At 37.3% G+C, this 25,488-nt stretch overlaps 2 protein-coding genes across 3 annotated transcripts in view; both read left to right on the top strand.

The window, feature by feature from the left end:
• LOC131310228 (putative disease resistance protein RGA4) overlaps positions 1-25,488 on the top strand; it is a 103,685-nt gene that overhangs the window by 5,824 nt on the left and 72,373 nt on the right. The gene's annotated exons all lie outside the window — the stretch shown is intronic.
• LOC131309355 (putative disease resistance protein RGA3) lies at positions 3,408-8,338 on the top strand. The gene is made up of 3 exons (XM_058336013.1): positions 3,408-6,182; positions 7,522-8,112; positions 8,316-8,338. Exons 1-3 carry the CDS (start codon positions 3,500-3,502, stop codon positions 8,336-8,338), a joined length of 3,297 nt encoding a protein of 1,098 aa, XP_058191996.1. The 5' UTR covers positions 3,408-3,499.

Raw genomic sequence — 25,488 nt, 5'->3', positions numbered from 1 at the left:
TTTGTCTTGTGGACTGAAGAAATTTATATCTCTCTATAAAAACAAACAATTAGTGCTCCAATTTCCCAATGTCTGAATGTATAAATAGTTGCAGTTTCCGAGTGAGTATCTTGATTGGTTACGTTGGAAGGATGCAATCGAACGGGGCGGTGGCTTTTTTGAGGTTGGAAGAGTAACAAGGACCCCAAAAAAGGGAGAGAACGGATGGAAGTGGGTTTCGTGGAGTTGGGAAAAATTGGGGGCGGCAGTAGCTAATTTGTCGTTGGAGTCGTATGCATTGTGCTGTGATAGTGATGATTGGTGAAGCCAAGGGAAGAAGGAATAGAGAAGAAAATTGAGTTACTCTGTTTTGTGCTGGGGGGGGGGGGGTTGAGCATATTGACTGCTTTGACTAACAGGGCTATATTTGTCAAAAAATGTAAGTTGTCGTGGCCTTAACAAAAGGCCTCGTGCCATTATGGCTGCTCTTTTTGTTTTCCTGCTTCTAGTGCTGGTTTTGTGCTGCTTTTAGTGCTAGTTTATCTGCTGATCTACTTGTGGAAATGGAAGTGAAACTGGAGCTGGAGCTGCTTATCACTGAAACTAAATCTTTTCTTCTCATATGGGCATGGTGTTTCGTCCTTATCTCCAACATGTTACCACTAGAATAGATATAGTTACTGCTGGCCACCTTGATTTTTTAATGCAACTATCAATTGATCCAGAGGTCTTTGTTTATATATATATATATATATATATATATATATATATATATATATATATATATATATGTATATATATGTGTGTGTGTGTGTGTGTGTTCTACACATTGGTATGGTATTATGTGCTTAAATACTTAAATGGTCCTTACAAAATAGAGTCGGTTTCATTTTCGTCCTTATAAAATTTTTTGTGTCAATTTCGTCCTTCCAGTTCGTGACTCAGTTCAATGTCACCCTTGCCGTCAACCAGTGGACGGAATTCGCCTACTTGGATAACGGAAGCCTTATTTGGTACCTACCTGGCCCACGTCTCTTTCCCCAATATTACCGACATTGTTTTCTACCAAAAAAAGACGCACAAGATCAATCTGCCATTCAATTACAATATGAATGTGCGACAAAAAAAAATCACAAACGATATAGGTTTAGAGAAAATGCTCTCTAGACTCTTTTCATTCAATAATAATCAATCACTATCTTGCCCCGAAGGCTAGAAAAACCTTAACTCTAATTGATTGGCCTCAAAACAGACACCGAATCAATTAATAACGGAAATTACCAAAAATGAAAAAATTCAGAATAATAGCAAAACTAGAAAATAGAGAAAATTGTAAGACTTCTCCCAAAATAACGACTTAATTCGGATTTTTCTTGCCCAAGTTATTATTAGCAAGTCAAATATTTCCTTAAACGGCAAATTTGAGCTTCCGAAGGCCTAAACAGCCTTAAACGGCTAAAAAACCATGGTACATGGCCAAGGGCCATATGCATTGACCGTTGGGCCGTTTCGAATTGAACCTAAATGCGTACAAAGAGGGGACCACAAATGCGTACAAAACAGATATTTTTTAACAGAGAAAAAGGTAGGTGAAAGGTATAAAAAACCATGCACACTTTAAATTTGTCCCCCACTGAAAAAATTAGTATAAAAACTGATGATACAAATTAGTACTCCTCTGTCCTAATTCATTTGTCTAATTGTCAAAATTCGTGTCTTTCAAAAATATACTTATATCTTATATTTTATAATATTTTTTTATGATTTTGAAGATTTTGTATAATAAAACTAATTGAGATCTATCAAACAAAATCCATATTTGATATTAAAAACATTACTAATTGAAAATTATAGACAATTCTTTGAGAGGTCAAACGCTCTCAAAAAGTCAAAAAGAGAACAAACAAACCGGGACGGTGGGAGTATAAACTAATGATGTTCCTGTAATAAACAACATCTTTTGGGCGGAAAAACTTGGGTAACAAACTAGAAGGACGGCAAGGGTGAATTCCATCCACTGGTTGACGGCAAGGGTGATATTGAACTGAGTCACAAACTGAAAGGACGAAATTGACACAAAATTTTTTATAAGGATGAAAATGAAACAGACTCTATTTTGTAAGGACCATTTAAGTATTTAAGCCTTTTTTTAAATATCTCTAATCGATTTTTTAGAAAGTTCAACGTGAGGGAAAATGCAAGGGGACGTTTGAGAGCTTCTCATTTCACTCCTGAAGTGGGAAAATCAAAAGAACAAGTGGGAGACGAACTTTAGCGGCTATGGTGGAATTTTGTATGACTTTGTAATTTTTTCCCTAAAAAAAGGAGTGTATTGTGTGCCATTAACGTGTTTAATATTTTAGTATCTACATGTATGGATCCGGAGATACTGTAGTTAGTAAAGTCACTAAAGGCTTAGTGAGTCATCAAAGCCGTCCAAAAATATTTTCAACAGTTCAGATTTAAAAACAATCTCTTTTGTGGAAATACTCTTCCTTGGAAGAGCTTGTTTTAAATCCGAACTATTGATTACTGAGATAGACGTCTGAGATGGGCTCAGGCTCACTATTTGATATTTGAAGATAGATAGATAGAGAAAATTTATTGAAAACCATGTCTAGGAATTTTGAGTCCCCAGACGTACAAGGCAGTGACATATACAGTTTAGAAATTGGCCCAATTAATTGTGCCTCTGTCTCACTTCTTAGTGTGCTCGAGCTTCTCTGGGTACATTGTCTAAACTAAAGAATTCGGTGTGTGGAAGGACAAGCTCAGTGGATTAAAGTTCCTGAATGTGATCAGAGAAAAAAGGGTTTAGCAGCTAATAAGGTGTGGTTGCTCGAAACATATGCTTTCTTTTCTCCCCCTGGTTTCAATTTGTATTTTTTCCTTTAAAAGGGCAAATTCAATACACGAGGCTTTCATCATTGCGGGATCTGGGGAAGGGTTGATGTACGTAGTAACGCAGCCTTACCTTCGCAAGCAGAGAGGTTATTTTTGCAACTCGAACCCGTGATCACTAGGTCACAATGGAGCAACTTTATCGTTGCGCCAGGTCATATTAGAGAAACGAATATGACCAAAAAAAAAAAAAAAAGATTTGCTTTTACTCCAAGAAAACTGGACAAGTTGGTAGAAGTGACCTCTTGCACATTGCACGAATAAGCTTGCAGTGACCTCATAAATAAGTTATGTGTTTATTTTCAAAACGAAACAAGCTTATTTGTTAAATGTTGATTGCAGTGACCTCTTGCACATTGCACGAATAAGCTTGCAGTGACCTCATATATAAGCTTGCACATTGCACGAAAGCAATCAACCTCATATATAAATTAATAGCTGGCAATGTCCAAGACATCAACCAGAATATAATCTAGAGTTCAAATCCGCGGCTATATGATAGGAGTAGTTGTCCTCGATCTGTGCTAATCACAACAACCCTTCTCTTTGCTCTTGTATTCTTATCTTGCTAGTTGTTCACCAAGCATTTTTTCATCAAGTCCCAATTCATCAGAAACACATGGCCGAGGCTTTGCTCCTCCTTACAGCCAAGGGAATCCTGAAAGGGTTGCTTTCCCTAGCAACCAATCAGATTAATAATCAGATTAACCTGGCATGGGGTTTCAAGAAAGACCTTGAAAAACTCATCGAAAGGCTAGAAATCATTCAGGCTTTGTTACTTGATGTTGAGAACCGGAAAATAACATCACATACTATGATGACTTGGCTAAAGAAACTCAAGGATGCAATATGCCATGCTGAGAATGTGCTGGATGAATTGGCCTATGAAGGTCTTCGAAGAAAGATAGAGGCACATAACCGGAAGAGGAACAAGGTGCGTGATTTGTTCACCCTCTCTGATCCATTGTCGTTTCGTTTCAAGATGGCTAATAAGGTCAATGACATCAATGAATTGTTAGACAGAATTTGTAAAGCAGCAAATGATGTCGGTCTTAAACCAGCTGAGCAACTCAATGATGCTATTGTTGAACCTAGCGAATTCAGGACGACTTTACCTTTTATAGGCGATACACAAGTTGTGGGGAGGGACGGTGATGTTAAGGTAGTGGTTGATATGTTACTTGACTCTAACGTGGAAGGTGAGTTACCTGTCATTGCCTTTGTAGGAATGGCTGGGCTAGGAAAGACAACTCTTGCTCAGGTAGTTTACAAGGAAGAAAAAGTCTTGAAGAACTTCAGTGAGGAGAGAATTTGGATTTGTGTGTCTGATGATTTCAAGGTAGGAAGGTTATTGAATGAGATGGTGCAATCTCTTCCTGGAGATAAGTGTGAGACACCCAACATTGAAGCGATAATGAGAATGCTTAGACAAAAATTGAATGGGAAAAAATACTTGCTTGTATTAGATGACGTGTGGAACACAAAGCCAGATTTATGGGAAAACCTCAGAAATTCTTTGGTAGAAATAGGCGGCTCTAAGGAAAGCAAAATTTTAGTTACTACCCGTAGTATGGAAGTCGTAGAAGCAATGCGAACATTCCCGTCATGCACCCATCCGCTGACACCACTATCTAAAGCTGATTGTTGGACAATGTTTAAGAAAATAGCATTTTCCAATAGAGGACCAAGCGAAACTCGAACTTTAGTGGATATTGGTCGAAGATTGGTAGAAAAGTGTAAGGGTGTGCCATTAGCGATAAAGTCATTAGGAGGTTTACTGTACTCGAAGCAAGATGAACAAGAATGGGAGTCCATCGAGAAGAGTGAAATATGGAGTTCGCTCGAAAATGAAAATGAAATTCTACCAATATTGAGGCTTAGTTTTGACCATTTGCCATCACCATCTTTGAAACGATCGTTTGCATTATGTTCTATTTTTTTGAAGGACCAAGTCATTATCAAGGATTACTTGATTCAACTTTGGATGGGTCTAGGATATCTCCAACCTTCTTCACGAGGTAAGGTGGAAATGGAAGAATTAGGCAATCAGTATTTTAATATTTTATTGCGCAATTCATTATTCCAGGAAGAGAAATATGATGAGTACAACAATATCACGAGTTGCAAGATGCATGATCTTGTACATGATCTTGCACTTTATGTCTCACAGGGTAATTGTTTGACTTTGGAAGCTAGTGAGGTGAAGAATAATCCCGATGTTGAACATTTGTCGTTGTTTCTTGGGGAAGAAATACGGTTAGATATTTTAGAAGAAAATCTTGAAAAATTGAGGACACTGTTTTTAACGGGAGATCTCCCTGAGAACACCAAAAAAATTCAATGTATTCGTGCCCTGCGGTTAACTGGCTCCAAGTTTCCGAGTTCAATATGCAAGTTCATACATTTAAGGTTTCTTGACATCTCTAGATCTTCTATTAGGAAAGTCCCAAATTTTATCACCAAGCTCTACAATTTGGAAACACTGAATCTACCAAGGTCTATTGAAGAGCTTCCAAAAAATATCCACAACTTGGTTAGCTTGAGACATTTGTATCTTGAAAATAATTATGAAACTAGAAAATTGATGCCAATGAAGATAGGGGAGTTGACATCTTTGCAAACATTACCATTCTTTGTTGTGGGCGAGAAAAGTGGCCACAGAATTGAAGAATTGGGTAACTTAAGCAAGCTAAAAGGTAGTTTAGAGGTTTGGGATCTACAATACGTGAAAGACAAGGAAGAAGCAGAGAAGGCTAAAATGTCAGAAAAATATGAACTTCAAGAGTTGACATTGTATTGGGATGGAGACCTTAGAAACTCCCACGATAACCATGAGGAGGATGTGTTGGAGGGACTCAAACCTCACCGGAATGTTAAGGGATTAAAACTAATGAAGTTTGGAGGAAGAAGATTGCCATCGTGGATGAGTAAAGATGCCCGCTCGCTTCAATATTTGGTGAAGATTGAATTAAATGACTGCAGGTTATGTGAGCATGTCCCTGCACTTGGACACCTTCCGCATCTTGCAACAGTCAAAATGTGTTATTTGCGTAATTTGAAGCGTATTGGTGCCGAATTTTATGGACCAGATGAAGGCATTTTTGATAGTTGCTGTAGTAGTGGGGCAGCGACAACAAGAGTATTTCCAGCATTGAGGGAATTCCATCTTTTTGATATGCCTCAGCTAGAAGAATGGTCAGATGTATCATCATTGCCTGCTTTTGCCATGAATATGTTGGAGTTCTTTCCCCGTCTTGAAGAGTTATACATCACGACATGCCCCAAGTTGATAACCATCCCAGGTCAATTATTTTGCATTGAGCAGTTATTTATTTATGCAAAAATTTAGTTAATCTCGGTAAGTACTTGATTAAAACATGGGGTTGATAATGCCACGAGAAGAAATAGTTTGTGCCACGAAACTTTATTGGCTTTTATAGTAAAATTACATATTTGTCCTCAAAGCTACATCCCTTTCCCTTTTTGTTATTGATTATCTCTCCTCTCCCCAGATTCTTTCCTCTCTAACTTCAACCGCCCGCCTAAACCCATCCTTAGCGGTGGCAAAGAAACCCCATCAATGCGTCTTCCATCAAACTTCTTCCTTCCTGGTTCTCTTCTTCGTCACGTTCTTGCATGCAGAGAAACACAGTCTACTCTCCGATCTTTTCTTGACATACCCAACCAATTTTGTTTGCTTTCAACTTTTAATGGGGACACAAATGGAATAGAGAAAAAAGGGATCTGGGTCAAATGAATCATCCTTTCTTTAATTGATTTTTTAACTTCTCGTTCCTCTTCGTCTTCTAATTACGGAGCTATTTAAATTTAAAGGCTTTGATTAAGAATGAGACTTGGCCTAGAAGGATAGAGGGAGAAATGAATCTGGGTTTGAGAGATGAACAAATGCTTTTTTTGAGAGAGCGTCAAAGAGTGAGGAAATTAAGAAAAGATTAAAATGAGGGTAAAATTGTCTCATAACCCCAAGTTTTGTGGCACCAACAATACTTCTCGTGGCATTATCAGCCACCATTAAAAAACATATAGTTTTGCTCTATCCAGCTATACTCCCAAGAACTCTATTTTTTTTATCAAGTACTTATGGATCCTCGATTGAGCTGATATTTTTCTTGATCTCCTAACAAATCATTTATGTTAGAATGAGTAGTTTCGATTATCAAATCAGGACCCTCAATATAGCACACAAAATGCAGGTAAAGTTATCCTTACCCAAGGCAAGGGTGAACGAAATTGTTCTTCGTAGAGATAGATGTGGATATTGAAGATATTGTACTTTATTGGAAGATTTGTTTAAAAAACAGTGAATTCTTAATTGATCTGTTTGAAACTAATTGTGAAAAAAGAGGGAAGGGAAAAAACTTAGGAAGAAAATTGTGATAAAAATATAGGGAAAATTTCACTATGCTTGATACTCTATTTTGCCATTTGCTATTCTCCCTTCTATTCCCTTCATTTCTCCATGTTCTAAACAAAACATAGGATATATGACAATAGTGGAAATGGATGGGCGCATTGGGTTGGATTATTTGCCAAACCAGCTTCAAAACCTAGCATTACGTAAGATACTAGAAATATATCATTGTTATAACCTGATAGTTTGAATCGACAACATTGAAGCAGCATTCAACGGATGGACGTCCCTTCAACATCTTTATATTCGACACTGCCCCGAGCTTTTAAGTTTGCCAAAGGAGTTGCTACAACCAACCCTTGAAGATATAGGCCTGAATGGCTGTCCAAAGTTAACTACGCCAAATCCAGATGCATTACGCAGCCTCACATCCATCAAGAATCTGGAAGCTGTAGATTGTTCGATATTGCGGACTTGTTGGGAGGAGGGGCTGGTTTGCACCACCAGCCTTCGAAGTTTGCATATAGGTAGATTCAGAGAGGAGTCAACATATTTCCCTTGGCCCTCCAAAAGTGCCGCAACACCGTGGTGCCATTTCCCCTCTCTGGAGATTCTGTCCTTATTCGATGATGGATCGGAAGATTGTTTCGAGTCTCTGCCTGATCAACTTGAGCACCTTCCTTCCTTGACAAGTTTGGAACTTCGGTTTTTCTACGGTTTGAAATCTCTGCCGGATTGGTTCGGTAACCTTTCATCTCTTGAACGCTTCAGAATAGCTGATTGTCCTGATCTATCTGAAAGATGCAAAGAGGGAGGCAATGATTGGCACAAGATTACTCATATTCCATCCATTATCATAGGTAACTTATTCTCTTCAGTTGCATGTTTCATTGATCTCCTCCTCCTCCTCCTCCTCCTCTCTCTCTCTCTCTCTCTCTCTCTCTCTCTCCACAGGAATATTACTTACACGGGTGTCTATGTTTCTGTTGTCCATGTGTGTGTGAAATAATCTGTGGCAAAAGTTACGTAAGCTAATTCTTTGGTGTAATTTTTGGGCTTGCAGATTCATGGTACCGAGACTTGTGAGCTGAAGTGCTCCCTCTCCATGCGGATAAGGGATGAAAGTCGCCTGCTAACATGTAATTTCTCACTTTTGTGCATTTTCTTTTGTTTGTGTTTCTTAGACTATGTACTCTTTCAACGTTCATGGTAGGTCATTTTTCATACAAAAAATAAATTATTAAAATTGAGCGAAAATCTCAATTCAAATAGAATAGTAGTTTAAGCCAAGATATCGTACCATGGAGATCAAAAGGCTAAGTTATTTATTTTTAAAATCAATTCTTAAATTCAACTCAAGAAAGTATGATTGGAGTTTGGGTAGAAAGCAAGCAAGAGAAATGTTAAATTCGAATATGAAAAAAGGTCTTAGGATTTCAAATCTACCATAACTTCATAACAAGCAATTATATTAATTTTAGGAAACCAATTACTGAGCTACAATGATTCGCCAGATGCTACAAGCCCTAACGACATCGCCCAAAAAATAGCATGTAATTGAAAACCGGGCATAACCTATCTTTTGTTGGCACGAATCGTCTTCGATTTTATAACTAATTAATTTAGGAATGACTCGTCTTCCCTAGGCATAGATTATCCTAACCCTCACTTGCATGCACAAAGAATATCCTTGCATAACTAGATTGGAAAAACAAGTTCAAATAATAAAAAACAAGTCTCAGCATTATATAGCCATTGTTTCAGTAATCGAAATCCAAAATCAACATAAAAACATACGAAGTTACTTGGTTAGGGTTTCCTCTCCATCCTAAGAAAGATGATTAGTTGCTCATGGGTAGGAGAGAATCAAAGTCTTCATATTCGAAAGACTTCTCTGCCTCCGTCATGCTTCAACTGTTCCCCGTCCGGAACCAATTCCACGGCCTTTTGCCCGTCCAAAAGCTGCCTCCGAAGTCGGTCGTTCACTGACTTATGTAGAAGCATATAGGGCTTTAATAGTTACCCAAAAAAAAAAGGGAGCCTTGTTGATAAGGACACACTGCAGGTTTCAATGTGCAATTAGTCCACCTAAACTTTTCATAGTGGTTCCAGTACTTATATGGACGCGCGTTCCAAAAATACCCAGTTTGTGAGATACCAACACTATTTAACTTTTCATAGTGGCAAAATTCGTCGTAGCCGATAAAAGTGGATAAACAGAGATGCTTCAAGTCACGTTACTATGTCGCTGTCCTTAAGACGATATTCGCCCCCACCAATTCAAGAGAATTCGGTGTGCACCGGGTTACAGCGAAGCCGCCTCCAAGATAAAATGAAGCCCAGTCTCCAACTGTTGTCTAACTGCGTTATGCACAAACGAAGAGAGACCCGAATACCTTTGGATTTTGCGAGCCTCTTAAGTATAATCGTAGGAGATAATTTTAGAGAGAACGAACAATCAGAATTGTTCTGATTCTCTTCATCATTTCAATTGGTAGAACCATTTGCCTTTTATAGGCATAGATCGTGACCGTTGGCTAATGATTACACCTCTTTATTAAATGCAATAGTCATGTCTATTTATAATAGTCATGTCTATTCATTTCACCCCAATGGTCACACCTTTTGGTCTGGTAATGTCTATTCATTTAACCTGAATAGACACACCTTTTGTGCTCAAATCCAATATTCACGTCTATTCTTTTAACCTGAATAGTCACGCCTTTTGGATTAAAACCGTTCACCAATATTTACATTTAATATTCATTAAATATTTTGGAAATGTTCCAACAATCCCCCACCATTTTCAAAATATTGAAAATAAAACTTGTTTTAGTTCGGAAAATTTGTGCATAAATGAAGGTATCTTACGATTTGAACCATTCACTTAGTGAAGACACATCAAAGTTAGTCGGAAGAGCATAGTAGACTTGTCTTTGAACTAGCAATCCTTGTTGACTAACCGGACACGTCTCACACACAAATTTTCTTTTCCTTAGGTAATTCATAAAAGCCGACCCATGTATTGGCCTTGGATCTATATCTTGGTTTCATGAGTGCTCTAAAGTCAAAAGCCCCCGAGACCTATAGGAGGCGGCACCACCTCCACACTCATATAGGTAGAATTTTGTTAGTGTTCCTGTAATTATAACACAAAAATCCTATTAAGAACTAAGTAGTTCACCCTCTTATTTTTCAACATTACAGGTACCAAGCACTTTACCTTGGGATGGATCAATTTAAAAATTAAGTGCTCACAATCACGACATATGGTGTACTTTGCTCATTGAACTCAAGACTTGAGGTATGGCTCAAGCGTTGAGTCGAGTTTCCACCAGGAGTGATTAAACTAATTGGGCTAAAACCCCATCCCTTTTGATGTTTGCCACATCAAACCCCCTTGCAAGAGTAAATAAAACTATTGCCTTGAAAGCAATATTTACCATAGCTATATCACCATAGTTTATGATGTGATTCACTTGTCCGGACTACCATCACAATCATAACTATCAACCATCTCTTAAGTGATTTACTGAGAAATATATCAATGACAAAATACAATGTCACCCCATCTCATCGTAAAATCCTTACTTTATTCAAGAGAGAAAACCCCACAAAATAGACTTACTATTTATCCATGGTTTCCATGCTTAAATTATATCAGGCGCCTTTGTATCCATCAGAACTGACGAATACCAATTACAAGCATATAAACCAATTCCTCCAAATAAACAAATTTGGATTTGATTAACTTGTGGGCCATAATTGTTTGGAACAACTATGCAACTAAGATAATAGGAATCCACTATTCCACATCTTTGTTTACTCTCCAATATACATTGGAGAACATGACCTAAAGGCCACATTAACTACATTCCTTCCAATGAAAATCACGTTTCATACTTCTTGGAATAATCATGACTCTTCATTTTAATCCAAACACCTCACCGCTTTATTTAGCCTCCAATGGTTACACCATTTATTTAAAATCCAAAAGCCACACTTTTTGGGTAACACCCATGGGTTAAATCCTTAACCTCCACATAAATACATTAACATGTATATTATATCAAAGTGTATTTCGGTAAAGACAAAAGATGAGTCCTGTCAGTTTTAATTTTCTCATAAAAAAAAAAAAACTCATTCATATAAAGAATTCACAACACCCACCATTTTGATTACCTTATGCAAATAACATGCATACAAATAAAATTTCATATCATTTGCACAAAGCAAAACATTCAAGATAATTTAAATAGCCGCTAATTCGGTTAACTACCGACCACGTGTCCAACCGTACTGTAACCTTGTACTTACCCCAACACGATTCTATTAAGGCCGACAAACACCGCTCATCAAGAGTCACATAACACATTTCCGTGTTACCGAAACACTACCTTGACACAAATACCATGTCAGGCATCACCTTCAACAGCCATACAAACACCTTGGCTATATAAAATTATTCCTGACACTAAATATGGCAAAAGATTTCCATCAATAAAATCTTATTTCCATACTCATAAAAGAAACATTTTAAATAAAACCGTTGCATATGCACGGTCACCATGCATAGTAGTTAACTCCTCCACAATGGTCCAAAACCGAAACCATTCAAACGGTGCAACAATTTAAATATTAGTAAAATATCAATAGAAGTCACCGATTCACATGAACTAAAATAACCTGGAAAAGCATACTATTCCATCAGATCTCATCAAAGATCTGATACATGCATTGCAACAATATCTCCATAGATATTAACGAAGTAAAGCTACAATTAGATAAATTCTAATTAATACTTTACGAATAATCAATCCCGAAACTATCAAAATTCTGAACCACTATGAACTCAAGCAATAGCCATGACTGTTCAAAGAGTCACCATCCAACGAAAAAACACATCTATTGAAAGATTCAATAATGCACAATTTAACCATAGGCACTGTCATGGTTTTTATGGGTATCAATGAATTCTCTACAAGTCTAGTGAGCCCATATAACCATTTTGATCTTTTAAATAAAAGACAACAAAACACAGTCGTCTAATTTGTTTATCCAAGAATACAAAAAAGGTGTATAATATTCAAAACTTCAAACGGTGTAAGAGTTTTATCAAGCAGTAACACATGACTCTCATATACAGATATGAAGCGCTTCACAACTTTAAATAAATATGTATTACCATACATAGAATAAAGTATTATCACTGCCAAAACTGTCAAATAAATACACTTTATTAAAAGCACAAGAGTACACAGCAAACATCTCCAAAATTAAAAGAATTGTAGATAAAACCTACTTAGCATGTGGATACATAAACTATCACACATATTTCAACATTCTAATCAACCGAAAATTTGATCTTCTTTAAAGATCCAGGACAAGGAACGCTCTTACGCGCCATTCGCCTAATTATTGGCCCTTTGTGACCAAAACCATCATGACGTTTCTTTCGCGCCATTTCCATCGTCCGCAATTGACGCAAAGGAGTCGAAGTATAAACACTCTCGCTCACTCCTTCAAATGCCGGCGGAGGGGACAATTCATGGTTGATACTGTTAGGCGAACCTCCCATTGCTGCAGTAGACTCATCGGAATCCTCCATATTTTCCAATGGAACCATCTCCTTTGGACTATGAAAATCATCATACATAGATGAATCCTTTTCAATTTCCTGAGATCCATGTTCCGATATTTCCTTAACCGGAATGGCCGCAACATTTTGGACTAAACGTTCTACCACAAAAGAGTCCTCTTCATCAGAAGAGATATCAATCATCACCGGTTGACTCTCATGCAAGAGGCCTTGCCTTGCAAAGACCTCTTTCCATTCTTTAAACCAAAGAATATCATCGGGACTTGGATGTGATGAATTTCCCAAAACAATATTAAACGGTGGAAGGAAAGGCGCCGAAAGACGTATAATGTTCAAAGGGATTTCAGAAGGCATCTTGACAAAAAGAATGCTCCTCAAAATTGTAACACAACCGAGAAACCAAAGAAACCGGATAACGAAATGGTCTGTATGCTTTCTTCCTTAGCGAAACAAAATACTAAACCAATATTGCGTAACTCTGGACCCACGGAATTTGACTCCTTAAATAGGCAAAAAATAGTTATTTCTAGACAACTCTTCCGTAGAGACACAACGTCAGTTAAGAAAGTAAGTGTCTGCTTCCAAAAGACACCAAGGCAGTTAAAGCCTATAACGGTCCGAAATCGATTTTACCGAATCGGTGTCACCGCCACCCTTGGAAACTAATTCCAACCCTTGGACCTAACTGCCAAAAATATTAGAAGTAACAACTAGGCTACACCACCTACTAGGTCCCTTAGGAAACTGATTAACCAACACAACGGTTGATTCTAACCATTTATATCCTAAAGAGTGCCGACCCATATCAAAAAATATTAACAACTCAAAATGTGAAAACCAGATGATATGGAAATCAATAGTAATTACTACAGATCATGGCCGAGAAAAATTGAGTTCACATTTTAAACACCATTGGTATATCAAAAAAGAATTTAGAACATACCTTACTCCATGGCAATAAAGAATATTATGAGAGGAAACTTACGGAAACAACCGCAGCGCTATAATTCGATTACATCACCGTTTTCCTTTGAGAATTCTCCAATCGCATCTATCCGTCTTCGTCTTAAGGATCCATAACGTAATCAATCCACTTTCATCTTCCGAAAGGATATCGTCTTAAGATTGTTAGTGCAAAATTCGTCGTAGCCGATAAAAGTGGATAAACAGAGATGCTTCAAGTCACGTTACTATGTCGCTGTCCTTAAGACGATATTCGCCCCCACCAATTCAAGAGAATTCGGTGTGCACCGGGTTACAGCGAAGCCGCCTCCAAGATAAAATGAAGCCCAGTCTCCAACTGTTGTCTAACTGCGTTATGCACAAACGAAGAGAGACCCGAATACCTTTGGATTTTGCGAGCCTCTTAAGTATAATCGTAGGAGATAATTTTAGAGAGAACGAACAATCAGAATTGTTCTGATTCTCTTCATCATTTCAATTGGTAGAACCATTTGCCTTTTATAGGCATAGATCGTGACCGTTGGCTAATGATTACACCTCTTTATTAAATGCAATAGTCATGTCTATTTATAATAGTCATGTCTATTCATTTCACCCCAATGGTCACACCTTTTGGTCTGGTAATGTCTATTCATTTAACCTGAATAGACACACCTTTTGTGCTCAAATCCAATATTCACGTCTATTCTTTTAACCTGAATAGTCACGCCTTTTGGATTAAAACCGTTCACCAATATTTACATTTAATATTCATTAAATATTTTGGAAATGTTCCAACATTCCAGTCCTTATCCTTTGTTGTAAAATACAACCATAAAATATTTTCGATGAGATAACATTATCTCTTTATTCAGTTTGTGAGATACCAACACTATTTATCTGAGATACTGTTATCTCTTGCTTCATTTTTGTTGATACACTATATTTCTGGCAGATAGAGTAATCTCTTAGTTTATTTGTGAATTGAATTAGCTGAGATATTATTATCTCATCTGTTTTAACAAGAAAAATGACAGAAAATATGTTAAATATTGTGAAATGGAGTTTTCGCATGTGTTTACATTGTGATATTACTATCTCTTGCTTTATCCCTAAGTTTATTTGTGAATTGAATTGGTTGAGATACTATTATCTCATCCGTTTTAACAGTATCTTAACCAATACATTTCAGCCAGTAAATTTCACAAAAATTAAAAAAGATAACGCTATCTCAAGAGGAATAACAACAGGAAGAGGAAGAAGAAAAAGAAGAAGAAGAAAAAAAAAATGAGGAGAAAGAAGACGCAAAAGAGGTGAAGGAAGAGGATGTTAAACCAAAAATGGCAGATAGAGTTATCTCTTAGCTTATTTGTGAATTGAATTGGCTGAGATACTATTATCTCATCTGTTTTAACAAGAAAAATGACAAAAAACATGTTAAATATTGTGAAATAGAGTTTTCACATGTGTTTACATTGTTATCTTAACAAAAACAGTCTCAGTATTTACCAGAACAAAGAAATAGATATAATGCTATCTCAGCAAATAAACAAAAATAGAAAGAAATAATAGTATCTCAGCAAATACAGTTCACTGTGATACACATATCTCAGCAACAATAATTTTTGTATTTACCAGAATAAAGCAATAGATAATGTTATCTCAACAAAAAATAATTTCAGTATCTACCAGAATAAAGCAATAGATAACGCTATCTCAGCAAATAAACTCTATAAATACAAAAATTGAAGAACACAGCAAAAATCAAAACAAATACTGAGACAGAGAAGAACAAAGCGACAGAGAAACATCACCACAGAGATCGCGAACAAAAAAAACTCCGAGGACAAAGATCGTGATCCTGATCGGGAGAGATCGTCACAAAGGGAAACAAGATCGTGATCGCAATACAGAATCGAGATCGTGATCCAGAACTGAGCTGTGATCGCGGGAAGAGAGAGAGAGAGAGTGACGCAGCGGAATTCACGAGAGATTAGTTAGCGTACTAATCCAAACGAGATAAACAACTCGTCGCAACGAGCAAATCTTGCGCACAAGAAAGAAAGAGAAAATCTCTGCAATATTATTAATCAAAAAGCTACATAAACTCTAGGTTACAAACCCTTAAATAGGCTGAAACCCTAGAAACCCTAAAAATAAACTTGGAAAATAAAAAGTGCCATAATTTGGGGCTTTTCCTAAAACTGAAAACGGGAAAGAAAAACAAGACTTTCCCAAAAAGAATCAACTTAAAAGGAAATACGGTCTAAGAGTTATTAATGAAACAAATCTTTCCTAAAACGGCAAAATAACGCAATTGAAGGCCTATACGAAGGAATTAGGCCGAAAAGCACCATCGATCATCAACTTAGGGTTAATGAGTATTGACCGGAGCGCGAAATTAAGTCAGCCCACCAAGTTTGGGCCTATTCCGAGCTCGTCCGAATTTAGCCAATTTGGGTAATCTGAAATTAAACACCGTTTGGACTTTCGGGGCTTGGCTCGGTCCAGCTGATCATGGAATTGGGCCTCCACGTGTTCTACATCAGAGAGAGAGAGAAGGAGACAGCGAGAGAGATATGTAGTCAATGAAAAATGCTGCTACTTTTGATTTTTCCGACGTTGACGGCCTCCACATGACTTTCGTCTTCTACAACCATCTCTGGCGTCGGACGTTAGCACCGGTCGCCGGCGATTGTAAATTGCAACTGAATTTTCGGTGACTTCCAATGGGACGACGACTCCCGGCTACGCCAGTGGCCAATCAAAGATGTTTGGGGTAGTTTGTGTGGCGACTGGCAAGGGTAATGGTGTGAAACGACGAAGGCTGCTGGACTCGGACTTGGTCGGAAATGGTGGAAACGAGCAACGCCGAAGTCGGTCGGGTAGTTTATTTTTTTATTTTGTCTTTCCGTAACATTGAAAAACTAAAAAATAAAACATTATATAGTACACCTAGTCAGGACATTTTCGTCTAAAAATGGATTGTAGACCTAATAAATGTACAGTAATGGACCTTCACCACTATTACACATTAGGCTGGACTAAACACCCAAAACCACCTTCAAAACGGATCCTAGCCCAATTTACCGAAAAAAGAATATAGGGCTTTAATGCACTAATAACATAAACGCCCCTTGGACTTTTGAGGTGATAAATTAACATACAACTTTCAAGCCCTTTGCACTTTAACCCCAAATCTTCTTTTAACTTATGTTTTTATCCAAAATCATGGACAATGAGCTCGAGCAACCTATACACAAAAGAACAAAATAATCATCAAGTCACTAAAATAATCATCATGTATCAATATTTTGGCACTTATCAGTCAATAAATGATTTTGTTCTCTTAGTCTTGCATATTCAGCCGTTGGGATTTTGGAGACCTTTGCAACAATGAAATGGCAGTGGTAACCTTTACACCAAAATTCAATTAGACTCACAACCTTTCAAAAACTTCAATTTTACTCACAACGTTATCTTCCGTTAATCAAAACGTCCCCTTCTATTCGAATGACTAACGGATTTCGTTAAAAGCTCCGTTAAATTCCGTCCCGATCGAATTTTGATGATTCAAGCAGTTCAATGTGTTCAAAACATGATTTTAAGATTATTGGCGAGAAATTAGCAAAAAAAATGAACGGGAAGGGTTTCATCTGAACAATTTTTTATTCAGTTTTTTATTTTCAATAAAAACTGTTCAGATGAAGTCCTTCCCGTTTATTTTTTTTGCTGATTTCTCACGGGTAACCTTAAAATCACGTTTGAAACACATTAAGTGGTTCAGATCATCGAAATTCGACTGGAAAAGGGGAGGTGCGGATCGATCAGGATTTTGTTCAAGTCCGAACGTCCGGATTTTGCTTTGGACTGCACCTGCTCTTTTTCGATGATCCGAGCAGCTTAATGTGATTAGAACGTGATTTTAAGGGTACCCGCAAAAAATCAACAAAAAAAAAGACTGGGAAGGGCTTCATTTGAACAGTTTTTTATTGAATCAATAAAAAATTGTTCAGATGAAGCCTTCCCTGTCATTTTTTTTGCTGATTTTTTTGGAAAGTATTCTTAAAATCACGTTTTGAACACATTGAGCGGCTCGGATCATCAAAATTCGATCGGGACGATATTTAACGGAGCCTTTAACGGAATCCGTTAGTCATTTGGACGGAAAGGGGCAATTTGATTAATGGAAGATAACGTTGGGAGTAAAATTGAAGTTTTTGAAAGGTTGGGAGTTTAATTGAATTTTGGTGTAAAGGTTGGGATGTATTTTGAATTTTTCCCAACTGAAAATGATCAAGGTCCTGCCTAAGTCGCATCCTAAGAATCAAATTAAAGTTCATTAGTACTTCTTTGCTTATAATTTCCAGGACTAGAAAACCAATTAGCTATGTGGCCGATAAAAATTAAAAAAAAACCAATGAGACTTCTTTATCTTTTCTCTTTTTGAACCGTTTTTAGGTGTTTTTGTTTCCCAAGTCTCTGAGATAGTGCAATGTGCTAAGTCTGTCCAAATTCATGGTAAGACTTGGGTTCTCAAAGGTCTTATTTACACAGAGACATTTTGTCAACGGTTTTCTCAACATTCATTTGCTTTAGCCATGAATACTTTGTCTCTACTCAAATTGTTTGAGAATGTTTGCGTGCTGGTTGACTGCAAATTGTCCGTAAATTGATAAGCTTGGAATCTGAGCGCTTCGTGATTGAAATCAATATTCGTAGAGGTAAGTCAAGGTGAGGCTTTTGATCTAGGACATCAGTGTCTGATCCCACAGAAATGATGCTAGAGATAATGCAAACAAGTTGAGCCAGTCCTACAATCTTGAGATAGACGCTATAATGTTAGTACGTCATCGATTTCCCCTTTTCAGCAAACCAATCAATAATTTATCAATTAGCCCTTCTCAAGTCTTTGTAGCTCGGTTGCCGTTAGCTCATAATATCTCCAAAGACACTTTTACCTGTTGCGCATAAAGGTGGGGCACCATACACAATTAACTATTAGTAGCAATGAGATGGTTTACCAGTGTTTTAGGAAATGCTATGTTTTGAATTTTTCATACCTCATTTTGTGAACTTATATCCGCATGTAGCTATACCTTTGTGGTTGCGCATATTCCTATGGTACTCAGTCATAAACTCAATGTTCTTGTAGAGACTCTATGCTATGGAGTTGGTGTTGCTTGTTCATAGTTGTTACTTGCACTGCGTATTTTGAATTCTTGGTGTTGAGAGGTTGTTTAGAAGGGGGAATTATATCAGAGGGTCCTGAAAGTTGCAGCTAAGGAGTTCAGATGGTGTATGAGCTTGTACTGCTGGTTTTTCGGTTGCGAAAAGATGGTTTTGGGGTGATGCTGTTGATATTTTTACTGCTTGTGTTGTTGCTAAAGTTGTTGTTAACGCTACTGCAACTGTTGGTGTTGATGTAGCATGGTGCTGTTTTTTTTTTTTTCCCCTGGTTTTTCTGGCGTTGCTGCTGCTGCTAGTTTTTCCTGTTTTCTATTGCTGCTTTTGCTGCTGGTGTTTTCTGGTTTCTGCAAATGATCCATAGCTGGTATGGTATAATGGTATTTTCTGTTCTACATTGGAAATTGGAGGTACTGGTGCTTCGTTTCTGGCAGGCCTATTTGGTATTTGTTTTAGTTCTCTTTTTGGTTGGTTTTTGGCAATCGTGTACCATTTTTGTTGGGGTCAAGGGTGGCATATGGTTGTTGAGGAGTTAGGGTGACAACTTCGTTTGGGATACTTTCTTCTTCTGATGCCATTGTGCTCTTGATCCGTTTAATTTTTGTGATCATTGTTTCAAAGATTTATAATTCCTTTTATTTGCTGTTCAAAGAAAAGTAGAGCAAGCTATGTCTTAATTCATGACATTTCCCAGTGCTTTTTATACCATTTTTGAGACGTTTCCAAAACTATTACAAATCCTAAAGCAACTTGTCAAAATTCTTGAAATATGTTCCAACTCTCGAGAGATTCGCTTCTCATGTTTTTTGCAAGCTAGTTTTTCCTAGATTAAATAACATTTGTAACAAGCTTTTTTGAAAAAGGATATACCATTAATATCTAATTGAATATGAAAACGCTATAGCATACACTGTCGTTTTCAATGTCATGAGCGATTTGTTGGGATGGATATCCTATTTGACCTTGTATCACCTAGCGTTTCCCATTTTACTTTTGCAACATGTTTCCCAGTTAGTTTCCTGCTTCAGCTTTCTGCGATGTAAACATCTGATGTAAAAAATGTTGTCAACTTCTTGTATGAGGAATAAAGAATATATCGAGTTATCGCATTTCTACATTCTGTTGCAGGTTTATGGACTTGAGGCAACAATTACTGGCATATATGCGAACAGGCAATTGAGTACATCACTGCAGCCGCGTAAACTTATCAATCTTCTTCTTGTTATGACTTTTTTTTCTTTTCTTTTTTTCTATTTCCATGGCAAGTTTCTGGTGTGCGTCTTGGTACCATCATAATTGCATTTTCCTGTTTCGCAACTAAGTCCCGGTACCACCATAAGTGTACCCTACACGTCTGGATTTGGGAAATCGGAAATGTATTTTTGACATTGATATTAATTGGGAAGGTTCTACACTTTCAACAAATGAAACTAATTCCTAATCCTATGTTATTGTTCACTTTGTCGAAATACCCGGTGGTTAACCAAGTGTCAGGCTTGGTGAGAGATTATTCACTGCTAGCTCTCAGGCATTGCTCCTCTCTCGCACAAAAGTGCGTGGCTACTTTTTCCGCCCGGACCTTTCCGTGCATTAGTTGGGTCATGTGGTTCACCAAAGCAGCACTATAATCACAAGAGGAGTTTATAGGCCGGTCCTGTTTCTGAACTTATTACCCAACAAGGAGAAGATAGATTTTGCATCATAAAAATTATCCAAGCCTTTGAAATTTCGCATGGCACCTAAGAATTGGAAATGAACAGATAGATTTGGAAAAAGGTTCTGTGCAATCCATAAGGACGGGTTCCGGAGTTGGTTCCCGTTGTGGGATCACAATCTTTAATTTGTCTCGGTCATTGCCGGCTATTGGCTTTGGGATGGACATAAAGTTTCTACATGAGAGTGGGGCATATTCTACCTCACATTTTAAAAAATTCACAATTCACATTCCACGATGACAGACCAAAAAAAAGGCTGCACGATAATAGGACCAAAAAAATGGCCACATGTGACAAACCTCAAATACATGCACAGAACCTTTTGAAGAACCATACATGCCGATCCACTGACGCACAAACAACAAGAAAAAGATTTTATATTAGAGAAGCAAATGACAAATAAAAAAAAAAAGGAAAAAAATTTGCTGATTAACAAAAAATAAAGCTAAAATAGCCGGCAACCACCAATTGACGGATCGAGGATCTGAACCCATTGTGGGTTGTGTTCTTCCCCAGATTCAACTTCTAAAAGCTATGGTCAACTCTCTCTCTTATTAACAAAAAATAAAGCTAAAATAGTAGCCGGCAATGACCAAGACATTATATATGATGATAGGAGTAGTTCTCTTCCATCTGTGGTAATCACAACACCCCTTCTCTTTACTCTTGTATTCTTATCTTGCTAATTGTTCACCAAGCATTTTTTCATTAAGTCCCAATTCATAAGAAACACATGGCCGAGGCTTTGCTCCTCCTTACAGCCAATGGAATCCTGAAAGGGTTGCTCTCCCTAGCAACCAATCAGATTAACCTGGCATGGGGTTTCAAGAAAGACCTCAGAAAACTCTGCAAAAGGCTAGAAATCATTCAGGCTTTGTTACTTGACGCTGAGAACCGGAAAATAACATCACATACTATGATGACGTGGCTAAAACAACTCAAGGATGCAATATGCGAAGCTGAGAATGTGCTGGATGAATTGGCCTATGAAGGTCTTCGAAGAAAGATAGAGGCACATAACCGGAAGAGGAACAAGGTGAGTGATTTGCTCACCCTCTCTGATCCATTGTCGTTTCGTTTCAAGATGGCTAATAAGAATTCTTCTGCCAGGGCTTTTCACCCACTGGCCCGTTCTTTCCGTTCTTTTAACCTGTTCCCGCATAACTGAACTCAACTCAATCACTGATCTCTCTCTCTCTCTCTCTCTCTCTCCCTCTCTGATCCCTTTCGCCAACAGCTCACCCACCACCCTCTCCAGAGTCTCCACCACGGCCTTCCCCAGCCCCATCCCCTTGAATGTAAATGCTCCTCGATTGTGTAATTCAGCCTCGGCTCCCACTGCGCGACATCGTCGACGACGGGTAGGTGGACCCACGCCTCCTCAAAGACATCAAATTCGTTGTCCGTCGCTCTGATTCTGAGCCCCGCCTCGCAGCCCAAACCCTTATGATCTTATTCCTAAGCTTTGAAGCTTGGATTTCCTCGTCGATTACAGTATTTTGTTTTCAGGAGATTATTAATGCTCTGCTTTTACATTCTCGGATATGTGCCGAAAACAGCTTAAAATATCCGGGGGGGAAAAAAAATAAAAACCTTTTGGAAAAGTCCATTTGAAAAGGAGAGAAAAGAAAGTAAAACGGGTCAGGTCAGGTGCATATGGGTATCATTTGATCTGATCCATTTCAACAAATCTACTATTGATCTGTAATCGACCCGCCCACATTCAACCCACAAACTCATTTCAACCCGCACAAACTCACCCAAATCCACTCATTTGCCACCTCTATTCTTATCCTATGTTCTTGTTCACTAGAGCGACCATGTATGCTAGCTAAGAATTTCCTATATATTTTCATAGGAATTTTTTTTCTATATAATAGTAGAGTTATTTTTTTCTTTGTAGGGGCAACTGTCCGTACTGGCCCTTCCTTAGTTCAATCCTTGTTGTTCACTGTCATATTATTTTGTACTCCGTATATTTGAGACCGGTAGTGTAGTAGGCCGAATATGACGGTTCAGTCACGGTCGCTAGGCTGGGCTGAAGGCTGGTTTCAACCCGTAAGGTATGCCTGAAACAGTCAAACTCACTACAAGAAAAAGCAGATTTGGCAACATGAAAAAATGTCACCAAAAGCAGTAAAATTGTTGCCTATTGTTTTTGGTGACATCTCAGCTGTATGTCACCATATCTGTGACACTAAAAGTTAATGGTGACTCATTTATGCACATGTCGCCGAAACATGCCTAGGGTGACGTGGTGAAGTGTCCCCCCAAACAATAGTCTTTCTCTCCATTCATTACTCAAAATCCAAAATTTCAAAACGAACATAGTCATGGGCTTTTTGAGTTCCTTTGACTGCTTCATCATTCTTGGGCTACGTAAGTCCGAAACTTATTTCAGTATTTTTTACATTTCGTGACTTTTTGTTTAGCTTTTCATCGTAATTTTTAGGATAAATCGTCTTTCTTAATGAGACGAATCGGAAAAGTATAAAAATATGGTCTGATGTTGAAAAAATAGAAATAAGATGACAATTCAGACAAATAAAACAGCTGTTTGATGCATTTTTCGTCTTTAGTTAAATTTTTTTGGCTTTTAGTTATAATTTTGTACTTTTTAAACTCTTTTCGTTGAGACGGATGATTAATCCAAAAAAATCACTCGAATTTAGCAAAAATTTTGAAAAAACTAACAAAACACACAAAACAATTTTTTTTTTTTTAGAAAAATGAGCCTATTAAATTTTTTTTATAAACTTTTATTCGATTTTATTTTTTAGTTTTTGCATTATATCTAAGTGTTCTATCTAAAAAGTACTCCGTAGTACACAAATATTGAGACTATTCTGAACAAATTTCGTGAGAAGCACAAAAGACATACAAAATATCAAAAATAACAATGCCAAAAGTCAAAATTGGTTCATTTTTTTGTTTTTTAGTAAATCTCTTTCAGATTCCAAATAACCCAAAAGCCAAAAAAATGGCAACTAATTTCTTAAAAGACACTAACAACATTGCCGATCAAGGATTGCCCATTTAGTTATTTCGGCCGGCTGAAGACTCTAGCTGTGATGTAGAGAGAAGCAGGGACAGAGTCAAGATTTTTCCCTAGCAGTGTCGAAATGTATATTAAAAAAATAAATAGATGCATTGCAATATGAATAATCATCGACTCTAGGAAAAACTCAATAAGGGATTTTTTTTTTCATATAGTGCAAATAGGATCTATTTCTCCACACAAACTCAATAAGGGATTTAAAACATTCAATAATTTTTCTAACTTCAATTTTTTTTTTTATCTTCTCTCTAAGTTGAATTGAATATTGAAAAATTGAAGAAGACTAACCTTTTTTCAATGGAGTTTGAGAAATTCACACAAAGCACCAAACAATAAATAATTTTTTAATTTTTCAGAAGTCCACTATTGCACAGTGCCGGCATTGGAAATTTGGAAGTCCACTAAATGAGAAATCCACTACTGCTGAGTCGTGCACAGTCGACTGTATTGATTTTGGTTAACTTGTTTAATTTTTTAGGTTAATTTGTTTTAGGTTGAAGTGTGGATTTTTTTCCCTTAATTAGACCTCAACCTATATATTATTTCACTTTGGCCCATTAAATTTAATTTTGGAATACTATTTTGGGTCTTCTTTCTTGAGAAAAAAATATAGAATTTAGGACTAGTATATAGTAAAAAATAGGAAAAAAACTAGCAGTGGCAAATATATATAAGTTGGGGATAAATATTTTTTTTACATATAATAATTGTATTTTCTAAAATTTTTGCCGTGGTGGCCGCTCCTATTAGACCCCCTGGCTCCATCCTTGGTTAGAGAAGGGAGAGCTTTTCATGGATGAACAGTGAATTTAGTAATTTCGCCGCGCGATCTGGTCTTATTCAATAAGTTGTCGATTTGTTTAGTAGCCCTATAATATGAGAAAGCCATCAATGAAAAGTTGATGCTGATACTGTCGAATAGAAAAATTGTTACTCCTTGATTAGAGCACGAACTAATTAAGCTTGGGATATAGAGACAGGGGAGGCGACAGCTAAATAATGTCGGCAGGCATATTTGGCATGTAAAAGTACTACTAGTCTACAATCACGTACATACATTCACATTCACGTGGGTATCCCCACCCGAATTTGGATATCTCGCACTACAGGAGCTGTAAATCCAGATCAATCCATTGCTCAAAATAAAACCCAAGCCGTCCATTGCTGAAATGTTTATAGGACTGTGTAGAACCCTGAGGGTGCGCGTGAAGTGTTTGTACTTTGTACAAGTGTGTGTAGTTGTTGTAAGGACCAAATTCCGTAGTCACTTGTATTGACAATTCCGTATGACAAAACATATATTTTATATTGAGTTGTAATTTTTTATTTTTTATAAGTTAGTGAGTCTGTATAAGATTAGAGTGGAAGAAATTATTATTATTTGTAATTAAGAGTGAGCGTTCGAGATAAAAAAAATCGGCTTCAACGAAACGAATTTTGGCGAAAACGGATCGATGGACGGATCAATCCGGTTATCAATCGTCACATTCTGTTTTGTAAAGAAAAGCAACGTGAATAAGAGGTCTATTTATGGACTTATTATTTACTTCCTAGGTTTGGAGCACAGGATTATATATAAAGAAAAAAAGAAGTACGGCAAAAGGGAGAAAGCCACATGTGACATGCCTTGTGCTACTACTACAAAAAAGGGTGCGGCGGCTGTAGCAAGGAAATTGAAGCAATAGGTATTTTTGGGAGCTATTTTTATTAGGTCTATTGGAGGGTTTGTGGATTC

The sequence above is a fragment of the Rhododendron vialii genome, chromosome 12a (assembly GCF_030253575.1).
Source record: "Rhododendron vialii isolate Sample 1 chromosome 12a, ASM3025357v1".
NCBI classification, from domain to species: Eukaryota; Viridiplantae; Streptophyta; class Magnoliopsida; order Ericales; family Ericaceae; genus Rhododendron; species Rhododendron vialii.
This window is presented reverse-complemented; position numbering and strand designations above follow the sequence as displayed.